The 17,547-nt window shown below is 45.6% G+C and overlaps 1 protein-coding gene and 1 pseudogene across 2 annotated transcripts; one reads left to right on the forward strand and one right to left on the reverse strand.

Moving 5' to 3' along the window:
• Positions 1-2,225: 2,225 nt before the first annotated feature.
• Positions 2,226-4,379, forward strand: LOC109732281 (uncharacterized; annotated as a pseudogene).
• A 6,538-nt stretch (positions 4,380-10,917) lies between these two features.
• LOC109732274 (phytoene synthase 1, chloroplastic) lies at positions 10,918-16,145 on the reverse strand. 2 transcript variants are annotated; one of them, XM_073505586.1, is made up of 7 exons: positions 15,878-16,145; positions 15,044-15,775; positions 14,872-14,922; positions 14,122-14,294; positions 11,985-12,220; positions 11,671-11,863; positions 10,918-11,469 (listed from the first exon to the last, which is right to left on the reverse strand). In XM_073505586.1, exons 2-7 carry the CDS (start codon positions 15,507-15,509, stop codon positions 11,296-11,298), a joined length of 1,293 nt encoding a protein of 430 aa, XP_073361687.1. In that variant the 5' UTR covers positions 15,510-15,775; positions 15,878-16,145; the 3' UTR covers positions 10,918-11,295. The 2 variants fall into 2 exon arrangements, with proteins under 2 accessions (XP_073361687.1, XP_040251220.1); XM_040395286.3 differs by having other exon boundaries at positions 15,044-15,778.
• Between the last annotated feature and the right edge of the window lie 1,402 nt (positions 16,146-17,547).

The following is a 17,547-nucleotide window of genomic DNA, read 5'->3' on the forward strand; positions in this document are numbered from 1 at the left end:
GTGCTTAGGCGAAGCCCTGCGCCGGTAGCTTCATTATCACCGTCATCACGCTGTCGTGCTGACGAAGCTCTTCCCCGACACTCTACTGGATCGTGAGTTCGTGGGACGTCACTGAGCCGAACGTGTGCAGATCGCGGACGTGTCGTACCTTCGGTGCTAGGATCGGTTGATCATGAAGACGTACGACTACATCAACCGCGTTGTCATAACGCTTCCGCTTACGGTCTACGAAGGTACGTAGACAACACTCTCCCCCTCGTTGCTATCCATCACCATGATCTCGCGTGTGCGTAGGAAAATTTTGAAATTACTACGTTCCCCAACACTAACTCCATAAATTGGCTATATGCCAACATAATCTGAGATAGTTTCCATACACATAATTCAAGCTTAGAACTTGATGAACCCTTCAATAGACTTCGATTCCAAAGAATAGTAATGGATCTATAGACTGACAAAAATAAAAATGTTTTATAATGCTTGACTTGTTACAAATAGTTTATTACAAGATCAAGGAGTTGACTATGACGAGACTGTCTCATCATAGGAGTACTAAATATTTTAATTATGAGATATAATAGATGGATGCCAAAATGATTCCCATGAGATGGAAATAGAACCAAGGTTGTATATTTAGTACGCGCTAAGATAATGTTGTCGATCTAGACGATGTTAGTAAGTGTGCAAACTTCAAGAGATCCTATAATGATCTGAAGCAAGCATAGTGGAGTTAGAACCTTCGTTTTGATGAAATTGTCAAATAATTTGATTTCATCGAGGAAAGCGAAGATGCTTGTATTTACAAGAAAGTAAGTTGGAGCATGATAATATTTCTAAACACTATATGTGCATGAAACATTGTTGATTGGAAATTATATAAATTTCTTGACACGGATTAAGACTAAACTAGTTTTTCAGCAAAGTACTTGGGCAATATATTGTCCTGGTATTAGGCATAATGATAGATGGAGATACTAATTTCTAAACGGGATTAGCCAAAATACATATTGACAGAATACTAAAGCAATTTAATATGAAATACGCAAGAAGAGTTTCTGTCAAAGTCGCATGTAAGAGTTTTAAGCAAGAATCGGTATCAACACTGACCCGCAAAATACATGATTTCAATCACACTTGTGTTAAATACTATGTTCATTGGTATGTAAACAACTAGATATGTCTAGTAGTCCAAGCAAGTTGTGAGTAAAATTACCAGAATGACCAAATTGTTGATTATATGACAAAGTGAAAATGTCATGAAGTACTAACGACAAGTTTCTCGCATACGGAGAAGATGAAGAGATTGTTGTAAGGAGTTACAGCAATACAAGCTCCTTGTAAGTAGTACATTGATAAAATATCCATCAGTGCTCCGAGTAATTCTTGGTTTCACTTAAACGATTTATGGTGGCACGGTAAGTTGAAATTGGTCCAAGAAAGTTACTGTGGTGAATTCTATAACAAAAGGCTAAGTATATTGTTGCTTTAGAAGCAATGGAGGATGGTGAATCAAAGGTTCATTTATGAACTTGGTATGATTGTGCAAATGGAACAATGTTCTCAAGTGTGGTTCCATAGCTCACTCAAAGGAATCAAAGGTCATGCCGGTGATTCAATATGTACAAAGCATGTTTCACAAATTATAAATTATTGTGAAAGCATGATAGATGCACAAATATGCAAATGATACACATGGATCTGAAGTTGTCAAGATCTGATTGGACGAGGGCTCTACAAGCAAAGCATGAACAAACATCAGATATGCATTGGTATAAAAGAAAATGCGCTAACTAGATTATTGACTCTAGTGTAAGTGGAAGACTATAGGAAATAAGCCCTAGAGGCAATAATAATGTATTATTATATTTCCATTTTCGTAATTAAGGGTTTATATTTCATGATATAACTGCTATGATCACTCTTCTCCCTTTGATTGAGCCCTTGAAGTTGAGAAGATGCTCCACTTTCCGATCAATTTCCTCTTGCATGCTCATGACCATGATCATGTCCACTTCTTCGCCCGAATCCGAGAAATTGAAGAACTCATCTTAAATCATTTGATCAAGCTCCGTCGGTTCATACTCCTCGTCCGACGAAGCATCAAAAATCCATCGTTTTCCATAATGAGATCACAAAAAATCCGGTCAAACACATCAAGTGCAAGGCGGAGCCAGAGAGTTGCCGGACGTACCGCGGTCGCGTCCAGGCCAGCAACTATGTCCCCCATGGCGAGGACGGGCAACAAGACTGCTCTGCCAGAGCTGGCGGCGCAGAGTCTAGGAACGACTGTGGAGCGCGCACATTTGTGGAGCTGCGAGACGGACGGCGTGCAGGAGGAAGAAGAGAGGAGATAACAAATGGGATCCGGTAGGTCTGGGGGTGGATTTTGTGCAATTTGGAGTGGGGGCGGGCTGTCGGGTCCGACATGATGGGCGTGCCCGGACGCCCTCATATCCGTTCCATATTTGGTGTGAATATGAGGGGTGTCGGTCAGTCCGGGCGTTTGAGAACCGTTTGAGGCGCACGTCTAGGTCAAAATTTCGCGACCTGACAGTGACCGGGCGGTCTGCCCAGACGTATAAGGCGGCTTTGAGGCTGCCGGCTGTAGATCCTCTAAGGCGATTGAACTCTGCGTGGGCTGGCTCGGTCACTTTCGAGGGATTACAAATGGCCCAAGACAAACAGGACCTGCTTCACACAAACATGCTTGCAAGCGCAGACACGTATATTATATCTGTAAGAAACGCGAACACGAAACCGAGGCATGAGCTCATACAGGCACACACCAACAGCTAGCCTCATATGGAGGTCTTTGTTTCACACAAATATCTAAGGCTCGACCAACACCCGGTCTGACATTTTTTTTTAAATGTCCGTGCTGGTTTCAGAGCCATCAGGTAGCTAGCTAGAGTAGAATTCGAACTAGCGGCCGCCTCGGGTTAACTTTGCTTGCCCTTACTACTGTACTATATATACATCTAAGCACACCGTGAAAATTGGAAAGCAGTACACAAAGCACCAAGGCTAGCTAGCAATTAGCCAGCTTGGGCTTAGCTTCTGGCTGGCTACCCATCGTGTACATACGTACGCTTCGTCGCCATTGCCGCACGTACTCGTCAGACTGGGCCAACAGCAGCTGCCAAGCTCGGAAGTGAAAAATCGAGCTAGCGGCCACCATGGCACCAGGACCGCTGCCGGAGTATCATTTGAGAAAAAAAGGACCGCTGCCGGCCCTCCCGGACGAGCTCGTACAAGAGATCCTGCTCCGCATCCCGCCCGACGACCCGGCCAGCCTCCTCCGTGCCTCCCTCGTCTGCAAGTCCTGGAGCGAGGCCGTCTCCCAACGCTGGTTCCGGCGCAGCTTCCACGATCTCCATCCATCGCCCACCGTGCTCGGGGTTCTTCATGACTAGCACGATGAGGCCATCCCTACCTTCATCCCGGCCACCGCGTCGCCGTTCTCCCTCGCCGCCCCCGACCGCTTGCTCTGGCAGGCCGTCGACTGCCGCCACGGCCGCGCCCTCTTCCTCTCCAAGGGTCGTACCGAAGAATTCCTCGTCTGGGAGCCAATCAGGGGTGCCCAGCAGCGCGTAGCTGTGCCCGTGGCCTTCCAGTTCGGCCACACCACGGCAGCCGTGTTCTGCGCAGCGGACGGGTGCAACCACCACGAATGCCACGGGAGTCCCTTCCGGGTGGTCTTCGTTTCCTCCATCTATGACAAAGACGCTGACGACGACCCGTTTACCACGTCGGTGTGCGTCTACTCGTCTGAGGCTGCAGCCTGGGGAGAGCCGACCTTAATGCACCACGAATTCATCGTGGACTTCACATATTATTCCAGCGTGCTTGTTGGGAGGTCTTTCCTGTACTTCATGACATGTGGTGGGTTTATCCTGGAGTATGACTTGGCAAGACATGGGCTGACTTGGTTCGACACACCAGACTCTCGCTACTCTAAGGGTTGGCCCACTTGCAGCCTCATGCTGGCGGAGGAAGGTGGACTGGGACTCGTCGAAGAATTGGATCCGCATCTGCAATTGTGGTCATGGGAGGTGACGGATGCCCAATGGGTACCGGGCCGAATCATCTACCTGGAAAGTTTCTCCCTAAACGGTGCTCCAGTGAGTGCATCATGTCCGGCGCATGTGCTGGGCTTTGCCGAGGGAGCAAACACCATTTTCGTGACCATGGCTGCTGGCCTCTTCGCAGTCCAAGTACAATCAGGGAAGGCGACTAGGGTGTGTGATGATCATGGATACGGTAAGCTGATTCCGATCGTCGGCCTTTACACTCCTATGCCCCGAGGTGAGCACATCAGAAAATTGTCGGCTTCGAGTGGTCAGCTCTCCATCAATGGAAACTTCCCTGAGGGAGGTTAGGTTTGGATATTTAGCTTGTGCCCATGGGATGGTTGATCCAGCTTGAAATGCACCACTACCACCTGTCAAAGACAATTCATGTTCTGCATACATCATACGCCTCCAAGGACTAGCTATCAGACATGTGTACATGAGTTAATTTGGAAGTGTGAGGCACGGGGGGCATATATAGGCCTAGGGCGGGGTTTTTTTTCAATGTTTCAACAGATTTGTATAAGGGTAGTGGAAAAAGATTGTCGGCGTGGACCTTTCAAGCTTTTTTTTTGCCGGGATGGACCTTTCAAGCTGTACTCTCATATAATAATAAGACATATGACCAGGCCTTGTACACAATTTAAATCCCTAGATTCCCTTTTGTGAATATTGGAACTTGTAAAGCAATTATTTTTCTTATGTCGGCATAGAACTTTCAGGCTTGTAACATAAAAGGAGGTATATGGCCAGGCGTTGTCCACCATTTTAATCTGTGTAGGTTCCCCTTAAATTTTAGAACCACGATTTGGCATCGTTAGGTTGAAACAACGTATTAAACGTTCCCATGAAGTTTATGTTTACCTTTTTTGTTAGGTTTGTGTGGCCATCACGACATCATGCCAAAGGCGAACGAAGCATTGTACAAAATAAACATTTCATGATTCGTTGATCTTGTGTGGATGCCGCATTCTATCTTTATATAGTCGTTCTTCTGGCATCTATTTCTGGTTTGGCAGCTTACCTTGCGACGGTCGCAACCAAAGATTTTATGTTCCCACTCCTTGAGGTGGGAGGCACATGAGGTTCTTTGAAAGCCTCGGAAGAGGTGTATTTGACAAATTTAGGTTCTCACTCTTTGGCGTCGACCAAAACCTAATGATGGCAATTTTACCTATGCGCATGGGCACCCCACTCGCATGGGTATGGTATGGGCACATATTTATGCCCATAGTCAGTACCCAAACTCTACCCGACTAGTCATGGGTAGGGCAAGGGTACCATTTTGTGCCCATGGGTATGCCCAGACCCTGCCCGGTTATCTTTGGGTATACCTGGCCACGGGAAATCCGGCCCGACCCGGCACGGTCTGGTCTTACCCACGGGCCGAGCTTGGGCCTAGGTTTTGAGCCCAAATGACATGGCAGGCCGGGTTTGGGCTTGACATATGTGCATCTTAGGGAAGAGGCCCGGCCTGAGGCCCGAGGCCCGGCGGGCTTTTCCGCTAACGGGCCAGGCTTGGGCTTGAAATCTAGGCCCATAGGCCGGGTTCGGGCCTAGGTTTTCTGATGCGAGCTTTTTCAGGCCCGGCCCAGCCCGAGTTACGGCCAGGTATATCTTTGGGCCTTATGTGTAGTAAACACTAAGGTACCTAATGTTTCTATATATTAGGTTGCATTTCCCACCCACATCCTCCTCCCAATAATCAATTCTCCAACCATGGAAATCTCTAGTGGCTGGTGCCTCCATCAAACATTGGACTAGCATTTACAACACCATATTTCGACGTTGTGTTGATCTTCCCAATGCGTACCAATTGGGCACATATACCCATAGGGCATGGACATGGATATTTACCCGATGGGTAGGTATGGGCAGATTTTACGCCATCAGAAACACGAGTATGAGTATGGGATTATTTTACCCGCACCATACCCTACCCATTGACATCCTTAGTAAAACATATGAGTCAGGTTAACAAAAAGTGTACATGTCTGGTCTTCTGTATTATTGTCATTGGAGACCTGGAGGGGCATCAAAATGTGAATTAAGATATGTTGCTTCAAAAGGAACTTGATGAAGCCTGCAATTTTCCTTGGCTTTATTTTTGGACGCGGCAATATCTCATATGACTAAGAATTATCTATATTTTGGTCGATTTTACAGGTTTGTTCATACCGATCAAGAAAAATATTCACCGGTCATAACATTATATTTATCTAGTAAAACTAGAATGGATATTTTCCGACCAAACATCACACCGAAGGACCTCAGATAGCATTCGTTCTAAAATTCAGATAGTTCCCGGATTCGGTCATGGATAGAGATAGTTCTCTTTGTGTTAGACTACGGGTTTGGTTTTGACATTATACCATCATGTTCAGAATTATATTGAGTTCAATCGGAGATTTTCCAGATAATACCGTAGAGAGTTTGAGGATAGACTACACAACCATTGTTTCAACCCATAAAACCATACACTGGCTAAAGACACACATGCAGACTTGAGGGGCATTAGGCAAGTCATAGTGGGGAGTAACTTAGACTAGTAACATGTATATGTTACTAGTCTATTTTAGTATTTCACAGTGGGTAGTGTCATAGCTATGATAACCTAGAGAGCTTCATTTATTACTTTGTAGAGTCACTTTACATTAGGAACCGCTATTAGAGATGCATTGGACATGAATTTGTTGAATGAAAGCCTGCCAAATGACAATGCTATTCTACGGTTGCTAACTGTTGGTTAGGTCCTTCCTATAACTTGCAAATCTAATAGCTAAAATAATTTCGATGGTGTGGCTTAAAGTTGTTCTTTGAATTGAACAATACATTGTGTTTTTATAATATACTAGCACATATGTCCGTGCGTTGCAACGAAAGAGATATTTTTTTCCCGAGAAGTAGCTAGAAAGATAATTGATTTGTCCACCAAAAATTGTCTCCGCAGCGGTGCGTGATAGAGCGAGGAGTTGTGGTCTTCTCGTGGGTCATGTCTAACCCGCGAGATCTTGATAGTGGTGGGGTTGGTCGGCGAGGCAGAGACCATCCAACTAGTACCTTTTTTTCCTCCGGCTCCACCTTCGTATTGGGGTTGTGCCTTCCTCATCATTTGGTTGTTGCGCGGCAACCTTTAGGACACAGTCGCTTCGACCACTCACTCCTACAATGGCATAACCGGAGTGATTACTAATTAATTGCATCGCATAAATCCGGTTTCATTAGCATAATCATCCCATAACTAGGCATGACTGTACATTCTTTATTAGGGTTTATTCTCTTTGATTATTTTAGCACTCACGTGCCCATAGTTTTTATTAATTGGAGCAAAACCAACATTTTCTCTTTTATTGGCATGTGACCGCATGTTTTTTCAATTATAGCCAACCGCCATATTCTCGTTGGCACATGCAAGCTACCACCAGCAATAATTTAGGGAGTTCATGCTCATGATTCTCGAGACAACTTCCTTATTATCAGACAACCTCCTTTTTTTCAGGCAACCTAGAGACATATCAAAACATGTGTAATTTAGTATAAAGCTCCAAGGTGGGACTATTCCTATCATAATTTCAAGCTAGATGAGTTGGTTTTGTCCATCGGCACAACAGGGAAGGACCATAGTTCAGTCCCCTCCCGACCTAAATTATTTGCTGCTCATCTGTCTGACAGAAAGTAAATGTGTGGTAGGCCCAGTTCGGCGCACCTGGGGACAAATGTAAAAAATTCGGGAACTAAGTGCGGAACGGACGGAACAAAATCAATACATATAATTTTGCTTTTCTTGAGCCAGCTGCATGAGAGCTACTATATGATGCTATTTCCGTGAAATAGCGCATGGGACGCACGACAGTTCATGTCTGGGCCAACCCACTGGTTGACACCGAAATGACCTGTGTTGTAAGGCGCGGGTAAAAATTAAAAAAACAGCGTGTTGAACGATCGAACTGATGACATCAAAGTCCCGACTAGGTGCTGCTAGCCACTAGAACAAGCGTGTACTGCTAACCAATGAACAATGAGAATAGTTAAGAACACATTGCAGTGTCAGAATCGTTTCTTTCTAAAATATGAAATGTCAAATACTCTTGGAAACATGATTTTTTTTTTAAAATTCCGATTATTTGAATATTCCGTACATTTTTCGAAGAACATTGAAAAATATTGAAACAGGGTCATTTTCTGAAATTCACAACCATGTTTTGAGAACATGAACCTTATATAAAAACACGAACATTTTTTAAATTTGTGAAGAATTTTTGAAACTGGGAACATGTTCTGAACATTCAGATCAACTATATCAAATGAGTTTCTGAAACACGGACATTATTTTGAATATATGAACATTTTTTAAATCTAGAATTTTTTTGGAAAACACAAGTGTTTTTTTTTTACAAAAATGGGAACATTTTTTGAATTTTGAAACGAGAAGAAAATTTCAAAGTTCAAAAACAATTAAAAGAGGAATAGAATTTTGAAAGTCTGAACATGTTTCGAAAATTTGAACAACAATTCAAATGCTGAACATTTTTTGAAAATTATGAATTTACAGAAACAAGAAAAAGAAAATTAAATTTGGAAAGGAAAAAAGAAAAAAGAAGCAGGAAAGAAAAAGATTTTTTTTAACATTTGGATGATGTAGCTTTATGTTGTGCTTTGAATTGAACCACACATTGGGTTTTTAGAATACACTTGTAAATTTACGTGCATTGCACGTTAGAACTTGGATAACCAGCAAAGATTAGCATACTGTTATGGTATATATTATAATAGGTAAGTGAACATTTTGAAGCAGATGCATAAAGTATAAGATACAAAACTTGGGTAAAATAAACCAGCCTTGTTGTGTCCAAGTGGTATCTTTTTATGTATCTCATATTGCAGTTTTTAATAGAAAATAACAAGCATAGCTAGTGTTGCATTTGGAAAGATAAATGTGACCATGAAGGTACCTTTGTGGCCTTGAACACAAAGAAATAACTACCAATTAAAAGTAAATGATAGTTTTGTTAGAAAAAAGACGTGGGGAGAGTCTACATATAGAAGAGTCTATTAAAAAATTAGAAAATTTTTGTGAGTTTTATGCAGAATGTTCGTAGAGTTTAAGCACAATACTAAACTCTTCTAGATAGTACATGTGGCCGAAAATTGTGTACTAAAGAGAAGATCCAATAGCTAGCAACATCCGGATTTGCCACCTGTCCACCATCGCATCGGCTTCGTCCAACGGCTGATATTCAAGTTATTCATAGAGTACATAGTAGTACAGATATAGTAGATACTATATAGATACTGGTGTGACTGATTGGTTTGCTACAAAAAGGAATTCCAAGGAAGCGCTTCTATGCAGTCCTTCATGCTATGGCGGAAGTAGAAGCTGGTGGGCTTGTTATTGAAAATGTTGAATCCTGGAGGAGTGCAACCAAACAGACAAAGGTGGAGTTTGCTTATAGTTAAGTTCAGTTACATTTGGTGTCTCTTCTATAATTCTATTAATGAAATCTTGGCAGCCCTCATGTTAACTTTAGAAAAAGGTTAACCTTAGTGTGGGATGTGGAATTCCCTTTCTGTGATTTTAGCCGTTGGTTTTTTTTTATCCTTTTTGTGTTTTCTCGCGACCTACTCCTTTTATGTTTTTAGTTATTTTGCGCAATCTATTTGGTGTTGCAGAGCGTGGAGGGCCTTGTAAAGCTTTCAAAATAAGTTGGGCCTTGGGGTCTTTCCTCCAAAATTCGCCTAATATTATTTTATTTTATTTTCTCAGTCATGCATATACACTACTAAGAAATTATATATGCTCTTACCAAGTGCACAGTCGAGCAAACATGCACGATTTTTCAAGGCGTCATCGTCATCATCACCAATGTTGTGCTAGGATGAGTTTGGAAAAAAAAGGAGGGGGGGAGGGGGCAACGCCCAAGCCACAAAGCCGAGCGAGCTGGTGACTGTACTGGGTGCGCCAATTTAATAAGTTATGTTCTCTGATTTTCCCGATTTCCGGAACCTTTTAGAAGTTTCGGGTCCAGTTTTTTTTTCATTACTGCTTTTTGCAGGATTTTGCTACGTTCTGTAAAATCCAAAATAGTTCCCAATTTTAGAAAATGTTCATGTTTAATTTTCCACAATTTCTATTTTTCCGAACTTTTAATAAATGTTCTCTCATTTGAAAAAAAATCTCGTATATATAAAATATGCTAACATTTCACAAAAAGGTTCTCAAGTTTTAAAATGTTCATTTTTTAAGAGTAAATAAGTTTTAAGTTATTCTAGAAAATGAAAATTAAAACCCCACAAAAACGGAGGAAAATAAAAAAACAGAGCTAGAGCTCGCTCGCGACTATGTGTTGCTCCATGGGCCGGCCTACCCGAGCGAAACTTGTGCTGATTGGTGGAGTGTCAAATAGGGCCTTCCCTAAGAAACATCATCATATATACTCCGCACAACATTGTCTCAAATAATAATAATTCCCTGCAACAAAAATTATGAATGCTATAAAAATATTAAAATTCAACATGTTCTGAATAAATAGCTAATATTATTATATGATTAATTTTGGAAGTATAACAGAAATTTTACACCGAAAAGGGTCAGCCTCCATGAAATTGCCACAGCCCCCCCTTTTTTTTTATCTTTTCGCAAAAAACATCTTCTCGCATCCATTCCTCTCCCCTTCCTGCAAGGCTGCAATCATAAATCGAAAACCTAACCCGATCTGAAATCTCAGAAATTAGTTACTCGCTTGATGCAAGAACAATACATAGATGACCAGTGTTAAGTTTTCAATGTCTTGCATGATTGGTTTCCTTTGAGCGGCATGCCCTTCTAAAGTCTAGAAACAGCGTCATATTTTCTTAGTTTTGTATTCCAAACCATATTGTTCGAATATATACGCTTACAGAATAACATACCTGTTTCCCAAATTCAGGACCGACAACGAGTATATATATATACATCTTGTTCTGTCGTCAAACGCACATGTTCTAGCAGTAATAATATACATGTAAACATTCGGTCTCCATCGAGGATGGCTGCAGTGTTCTTCTCCCTTCCTTCCCCAGCCCTTCGTGTCATGCATTCAACATTGATTGCAGAGGAATGTGCCGATTCGCCGCATTGACTATCCAACTAACCGGATGAGGAGCTCAAAGGCAGATGTCGCGACACCGCCCTGTTTCTTTCTATCTAGCCTAACCTGACCATCTTCATCTTGCTTTGTTGTTTCTTCTAGGTCTGGTTATTTCTCAGTGAATACGGTAAGAGCAGCGATCTCCCGTACGCGACAGGGAGCGCAAGCACCTTCTTCGCCTTCCCAACATAGGCCCTCTTGGTGAAGTTGTTGTAGTCATTCGCTTCGATCTCATCGAGGATCTGCCGGTACAACAACAGAGAGGCCCAAACCTGCAATTGCAATGCAATGCAAAACCATATTATCTTCCATTTGAGCCCCTAATTTTTTTTCAATGATTATTATACCAAGGTGGGGGAGGCGACCCCCCATGAACTACACGTAGCATCATTTTTGCTACTGATAATTAACAATGATGAGAGATCTATATGTAGTTTTGTTTCACATTCAAGTCGTGGCTTTAGGGCACTTACCGGCCACCGGCTCTCCTTCCTAAGCTCAGTCACCCCTCGCTCCGCCTCCTCGAAGAACATCCTCGCCCTCTTGATCTGCCTCTTCATGAATTTCCTCCACTTGTCGGTGACGACTCCTTTGAAGATGTCTTCATCGGAGAGCCCCGCCTCCGCAAGCTCGTCTTGTGGCAAATATATCCTCCCTCTTCTTGCACTGCAAATTATTCCAAACACCAGAAAATTCAGGATAGTGCTATCTGAAAATATCCGTATCATGATTGTACAATGGAAAACCATTGCACTGCAATTGCATTGGTAGTCAATGAGTTGCTTACTCTTCTCCAACATCCCTGAGTATGTTGGTGAGCTGGTTCGCGAGGCCAAGAGCCAGAGCGGCGCCATAGACGCTCTCGGCTGTCGCCTTGGACTCCGGCGCAATGCCCATCACCGGGACGCTCATCAACCCCACGGTGCCGGCAACATAGTAGCAGTACATGTAGAGCTCGTCAAAGTTCTTGTACCTCGCCTTCTTAAGGTCCGTCCGCATCCCGTCGATCATGTCCTTGAAGGGCTGGCATATGTAAAAGTAATTGGTCATTTAGAAAATCAATAATATAGTTCATAAGTAGTAGTGCTAAGAACGACCAAGACCTTTTTTTTACAATGCAAGGCAGGATCACTGCCGATTTCACTATGAGAAAAAGAAGAGTATTTGACAAAAAACTACCACATTAGGGGTTGCCGTCCCACAGAACTACCACATTCAAAAAAGTGACTGATAACTATCAAAAATTTCTAATTTTGTGACTAAAAACTACCACGGGACATGCGGGACCCACCTGTCAGGGCTGACGTGGCGGCAAAGTCAACTCTGTTTATTTTGACCGTTACATTGACCGTTATTACAAGTGAGGCCCACCTGTCAGCATCACTCTTCTTCTTTCTCCTCCTTTCTCTAGCATTTCCTCGAACACCTTGTGTGCATCCGGGCTTGAGCTCCGAACTCCTCCATGGTGACGCCCCGGCGCAGCACGTCACTGGCGTTGGTTGGGGACAGGAACGGTGGCGCAACCAAGGTGGCTGGAGCTGTGGAAGCGGCCGCCGAAGCTGACGAAATTTCCTCCGAGGCCGTCGACGCCACCACCCGACGCAGCTCCTCGACGACGGTCTCCTTGAGGATTTTGTGCTCGAGCAAGTCGGTGTGCAGGCGGGACTCTCGCTCTTGCAGCTCCTCGACAAGGCGCGAGCTTGGCGGCATCCGGCGCCGTGGCCTCGCGCGCCGGCTGCAACTGCACGGAGGACGGGAGGTGGGCGACGAAGAGCCCCAGGAGCTCGTGTGGTAGCTCGAACCAAGGCCGATGCTTCAGCGTGCGTGTGTGTTGCCGTTTAATTCTTTGAACAAGAATTTAGTGGCCAATGCTTGAGCGTACGCGTGCGTTGTAGGTTTGTGGGAGTACTAGCTAGGTTGGTTCGTGCGTGCGAGTACTAGCTAGGGCTGGAGTGATGCGAGGGGGAGAGGCGGTCGCCGGAGTGGTTGGGCAGCTTGGGCTCTCCCGATCCAGACGGGATCGAGGCATGGGGAGAGGTGAGCGCCGACAGTTGAGGACGACGGAGGTGCCTTGCGAGTGCACACGAGGTGTTTGAGGAAATGCCAAAAAGAGAGAGAGGAGGAAGAAGAAGAGTGATGCTGACAGGTGGGTCCCACTTGTAATAACGGTCAACGTAACGGTCAAAATCAACAGAGTTGACTTTGCCGCCACGTCAGCCCTGACGGGTGGGTCCCGCATGGCATAAACGTGTTTAAATCATCTAAACTGACCATTTTTCAAAAGTGGTAGTTTTTGGTCACGAATATAAAAAAAATTGGTAGTTATCAGTCACTTTTTGGAATGTGGTAGTTCTGTGGGACGGCAACCCCTAATGTGCTAGTTTTTTGTCAAATACTCAAAAAAGAAAAGAAATACAGAGTAACGCGGTTTATATGGGAAATTAGGCGGAAAACAACAAAGCCCAGTAAAAAACAGGGACCAAGTACATTTTCATGATGTATTATTCAGGTGTGGAGTTACTTGGACTCTCCCTGATTTCATTTTTCCTTCTACATCATTTCCAAGTTCCTGTTTGTTCTAGGTATGTTCGGGAATAATACTTACTGAAAAGTTCTCCCTATAATTTCCCCACTTTGATCAAACATATCTTTGACCAGACGATTCCCACTATAGCGTCTAGTCAATTGGATAAGCCCCCACTACAATGTGTGAAAAGTTCATACGGCTCAACAACAGCATCAGAGACTAACAAAAGGCCGACAAACGAAACAATTTTGACCAATCATGGACTTTCTGGTCATCTTGCACTTAGATTGTGAGGTCTAGGGGCAATCTGATGCTGACAGGGAATATCCACCACCACTCTGTTCTACCGGAATCATACAATGTGGACTGAACAATTGTGCACCGGCTAAGCTGGTACCTGAATATCTATGGGGAACTTGGTGATGGTGTCGGAGAGCGCGGCGTCGAGCATGTCGTAGGGGCGCCCGGCGAAGAGGTCCTCCAGCCTCCTCTCCCACCGGTCCAGCGCCTGCGGCGTGATGTGCGACGCGTTCGGCCCGTCCACCAGCTCGTCTGTCCTCCTACACCACACTGCACAAAGGATGCTGTACATCAGATTCTGAAAGTGATCGATGCCTAGAGTATATCTCATTTAGAACTGACAGAACCCTCAGATTCACATTCCTTAAGTAATTTGAGGAATTTGTTCTTGCAACCTTTTCTCATGTACTTTGATCCTATTGAAGCCATTCAGCCAACAAAAAGCCTAATTTGATGCTTCCACACATAATGGCATATAAAAAAGGTATTATATGAGGCCTTTATTCTTCACTAACTGTATCTATGTATATATAGCATGGAAGTTCAGCAATGTTTCTATTTGCCATTATTCGCATCCAGAACTAGTTCACACCATTAACTGAAAAGTGGCCGATTTTCTTGGGGAGTTTCAAAATATTCTTGCAAGTTGCCGTTAAATATGTCGCAATTTAACTGATGCAAAATGTGGGCATGCCCTTTCTGACGGTTTGAAGTGAAAATGAAACTAGCTTCATTTTCAGTCACATTACTGAAACTAACTGACACTGTGTGACACATACTGATACTACAACAGGGGAGCAACAATTGAGGGTCCAAGCCAGGCATGGTGAGGTTCCAGATTGATTACCGTAGATGGCCCATATGGCGCGCCGCCGCTCCTCCGTCATCAGCAAGGTCCCTGCCATGCACGACCAGACATGAACGAGTGAGCTCCATGATCAGCACAACACCGGCTTGGCACGCAGCAGAATGCCACCATGGTTCAAGAAAAACAGAGTATCCATGAAGGAGTGGTGTACCGAGGTAGAAGGTCTTGGCGTACTCCTCGCAGATCTCGCCGCAGCGGGCGTAGGCCTCCCCGAGCCCGCCGCGCGGCGCGTCCATCTCCCTGGCGACGGCGGGCGGCGCCGCCTGCTGCTGCTGCGGCCGCAGCTGGCGCTTGAGCAATGCCGCCTGCTTCACCACCACGTCGTACACTTTCTGCTCCGACGAGACGACGGCGACGGCCGCGTCGCCGCCGGGGCTGACGGTGAGGCTGGAGTACACCGGGGACGCCGCGCTCCGGCCGCCCGCCTCCCCCGGCTCGCCGAGGCCGAGGCAGCCGTACGTGAGCGAGCAGAGCACCCAGCGTTGCCTCTGCTGCCGCTTCTTGGGCAGCAGGCGGGAGCGCTGGAAGCCGTCCCGCGCGGCGCCATCACCGGCGGCGAGGCCTGGGGACGAGGCTGCCCCGAGCAGCAGCGTGACGGTGGTGGCCATCTGCTGCATGGGCGCAAGGCCACCCCCAAACCGCCGGAGCTGGTCGCCGCGGAGCAGAGGAAACGGAGCTCTGCTCTCCCCTGCAAGGGAGAGAATTGAGGCACGCACCGTGTGATGAGCGGGCGGATGGATGGATTCACCACTCCGGTGTGAGCCGGGGGGGAAAGGCGCTCCTGGACACTCGCGCGCGCACGCACGCACACGCTTTGTCTCGGCCGGAGTGGTGGCCGCACTACCGACCACTAGTCTGCCGGGCACCCCTGCGTATACTACTACTACTACACAAGCATGCACGCAGTGAGTGACATATAACGGCGACAATTCCCTTGTGTTTGGGCAAAAGGCCTTATGCACGAGGAACGGCTTAGGCCACTCACATCTTATCAGCACCACCACCCGCTGCAAGCTCGATCCCTCTAGCTACAAGCTCACGGCATATGCCTGAACCTGCGCCAAATCGCCGTCAAGCAAGAAGACGATACACATGTACGGCCGGATCCCGCTGAGAGTGAGCGCATGTATATGAATATGCTGCTGCCAAGGTTCCATGCGAGGACAAAGTCCAGTGTCTCCCTCTCTCTCTCTCTCTGCGTCCAGTGTCCTCTTGCTTGCTCTTTGCCTTTGGGGGAGAGACGTGGAGGAGACAAGGGCCGGTGAGATGAGGGGATAGGGTTATCACATGGGGGCGCTGCGGGTGCGTGCCTTGGCGGCCGCTCAGTGGTGACACCTGGAAAGGGATGGATGGACGAATCCGGCTCGCTTCGATGGGGCGCTCCTACGTGGCGCCTGGTCCCACCCCTCGCGCCGGTGACATGGCGTCATGCATTCCCTGCCTCCCGTTTTGCTGGCTTGCTGACCCGGCGGTGGTTAAACTTAAACATGCAATCGAAACTGCTCTGTGTACGATGATTTTCTAGTCGACCAGTACGATCAGAGAGCAAAGCATCTCTAAATACTATGGGCCACAAACTGAATTATCTCTAATCATACAGTGTTGGACATGCATTCTATCGTACGTATATCAAGGTTCACATGCAATAATCCTACGCTCACGGGCAAACAACGGGCTTTTAAGAAGGCCTTAGTGCTAATTAACTTCTCCGTTCCCTGATTTTCAGGGAGGGTGGAGCCCTTCCTTCCCTTAATCCCAATCAAATGATGCCACGTGTGACAGTCCGTGAAACCTGTAAAAACCCGTCTGTGCGTCTAGCAAAGTCCGTTAAACATCCAAAAATGCACGTTTGCATTACCATATTTTGTTGTACTGACTTGGCTTGCATTTACTACTACCTGGTTAAAAAGAATATTTTCTTCCAGACGATGCACAGCGAGCTCCGCGTCTGTACGTAGGACGTACCATCACCACTTAACAATGTCGAGTTGACCAAAGGTAAGATTTCTCTTCAATATTCATGCATGCATGCGTGCATGGGTTACTTCCAAGGAAAATAAAATAGCTGTGTGTGGACACATATGAGGAGAATGGGTGTGACTCATATGTGGCTGAAAGTTTGGCCAACGCCGTGTATGTAAGCGTACGTGTCTCCACTGCCCATTCTTTGTGGCTTGTGGGTGGGAGCAGCACTAGTGGCTTTGCTCGCAACATTTGTGTGGTGGAGAGCGTCAAGTAAACAAACTACTCGTGAAATGAACCGATGGAATACGTGTAGGACTCTGCACAAAGTCTGGATCTAACTCGTGTAAAGCAGCCTAGCTAGCCCCCAAGCCGTCGGAGCACAGTGCATACCATTATGCATTGCATGTGCTCTCCGGCCCTGTTTCTGCTTTGACAAAAACAGGTCGAACCGTACTGCGTGGGAAGACTATTCCAAGGCTAAACTTTCGTCGCCGAAATCGTAGAGATTACGTCTCGGGTTGAAATTTGAAACAAACCAATAATAGTAGAAGGAAAACCATTCTGTGAGATAGGCATCTCCAACGCCGATCTCGAACCATCCGCAGCCATCCAGACCGCAAGGTCCGCGCGTATTTTGCCATTCAACATCATCCTGCATCGGCCCGTTTGACGGTCCCTGCGCACTTTTCC

The sequence above is a fragment of the Aegilops tauschii genome, chromosome 7 (assembly GCF_002575655.3).
Source record: "Aegilops tauschii subsp. strangulata cultivar AL8/78 chromosome 7, Aet v6.0, whole genome shotgun sequence".
Taxonomy (NCBI): Eukaryota; Viridiplantae; Streptophyta; class Magnoliopsida; order Poales; family Poaceae; genus Aegilops; species Aegilops tauschii.